Below are 1,991 nucleotides of genomic sequence, written 5' to 3' on the forward strand. Positions count from 1 at the left end.
TAATCCTACTCAATCAGCACCTGCTCCGAGTCATCCCACTGACTCTCTTGGTAAGCTTCCTTCTGATCCTAGTTTGAATTTACCTATTGCTATTCGGAAACCAGAGCGGAGTTGTACACAACATACAATTTCCAATTTTGTACCATACAACTCTCTAACTCCTTTCCATGCCTTTGTGTCTTCATTATCCTCTGTTACTATTCCTAACAATTGGCAGGAAGCAGTAGCAGAACCAAAATGGAAAGATGTGATGAATGAAGAAATGCGTGCCCTAGAGAAAAATCAAACCTGGGATTTGGTGATTCCTCCTCCAGGGAAGAAACCCATTGGCTTCAAATGGGTCTTTGTTGTGAAGCACAAGTCCGACGGCTCAGTAGAAAGGTATAAAGCAAGGTTGGTTGCCAAAGATGAATATCAAGAGACCTTTGCTCTTGTGGCATAAATGAATACAGTGAGAATCATCATTTCTTGTGCTGTGAATCAAGGTTGGGATCTTCAACAACTTGATGTGAAGAATGCCTTCCTACATGGAGAATTGGAAGAAGATGTCTATATAGAGATACCTCCTAGATTTGCCTCACCGGACACCAAGGGAAAGGTGTGTAAGTTGAAGAAGGCATTATACGGCTTAAAGTAGTCTCCCAGGGCCTGGTTTGGTCGGTTCCATAAAGCCATGGTTGCCAATGGATATAAGCAGAACAATGCTGACCACACATTGTTTGTTAAAAGAGTGGGACAGCATATCACTATTTTGATTGTATATGTAGATGATATAGTGATTACCGGAAGTGATACACAAGAAATTCAGAAGTTGAAGACCTACTTGGGTACTGAGTTTGAGGTCAAAGACTTGGGCACATTGCGATATTTCTTGGGAATACAGGTTGCCTATTCAGCCAAAGGTATATCTCTTTCCCAGAGAAAGTATACTCTTGATTTATTGAGTGACACTGGGATGCTTGGCTGTAAACCTGTCGATACACCTCTGAAACCCAACACACATTTGAAAAGTAAGGGAGGTGACCCTGTGGATAAGGGAAGATATCATAGAGATTGGTTGGGAGATTGATATATTTATCCCATACCCGACCAGATATTGCATTTGCAGTGAGTGTAGTTAGCCAGTTTATGCTTAATTCTCACTCTTCTCACTTGGAAGCAGCATACCGGATTCTAAGGTACCTGAAGTCCTCTTTTGGTAAAGGAGTTCTATATTCCTCACATAGTCATCTCCGAGTGGAAGCTTATACTGATGTAGATTGGCATGATAGAAGGTCCACTTCTAGATATTACACCTATGTTGGAGGTAACTTAACTACTTGGAGAAGCAAGAAGCAGGCAATGGTAGCTCGGTCAAGTGTAATAGCTGAGTTTAGAACCATAGCACAAGGCATCTGCGAACTTCTCTGTCTCAAGGGGCTTCTTCAAGATCTTGGAATGTCAGTTGATCTTCCCATGAGACTCTATTGTGACAGCAAATCTACAATCAGTATTGCCCATAATCTATTCCAACATGACCGCACCAAACATGTAGAGATTGGTCGGCACTTTATCAAAGAGAAGCTGGAGCAAGGAGTCATTTGTATTCCATTTGTGCAGTCTAGGGATCAAGTGGCTGATATTCTTACTAAGGGAATTGGTAGTAAATTATTTTGTTAGCAAGTTGGGCATGTTTGATATGTATGCAACAACTTGAGGGGGAGTATTATAATTGGGTTTAGGGGTAATATCGTCCTTGTACCTATAGTGTCTAGGTTCATTATGCACATGTTGAATGTGCTAGTTGAGTGTTAAGCAAGTCTTCCATATTTCTAATATTCTAAGATATAAATGAAGGCATGGCTATTGTCTCATTGACAAGCCATTATTCAAGGATTTTAACACATACTAATGACCAAAATACCCCTAGTACAGCCGACTTAACTAGGAGGTACAGATAAAGTAAAAATATAACTCTAAAATGACCAAAATACCTCCACAGTATTCTGGTA

At 40.5% G+C, this 1,991-nt stretch overlaps 1 protein-coding gene across 1 annotated transcript; it reads left to right on the forward strand.

Moving 5' to 3' along the window:
• Nucleotides 1–673: 673 nt before the first annotated feature.
• Nucleotides 674–1,439, forward strand: LOC122648292 (uncharacterized mitochondrial protein AtMg00810-like; the record flags this gene model as incomplete). The annotated part of the gene is made up of 2 exons (XM_043841521.1): nucleotides 674–1,010; nucleotides 1,094–1,439. Coding segments are annotated over exons 1-2 (683 nt in total), but the record flags the coding sequence as incomplete, so codon positions are not given.
• Nucleotides 1,440–1,991: the final 552 nt, after the last annotated feature.

The sequence above is a fragment of the Telopea speciosissima genome, unplaced genomic scaffold, assembly GCF_018873765.1.
Source record: "Telopea speciosissima isolate NSW1024214 ecotype Mountain lineage unplaced genomic scaffold, Tspe_v1 Tspe_v1.0709, whole genome shotgun sequence".
In the NCBI taxonomy this organism is placed as follows: Eukaryota; Viridiplantae; Streptophyta; class Magnoliopsida; order Proteales; family Proteaceae; genus Telopea; species Telopea speciosissima.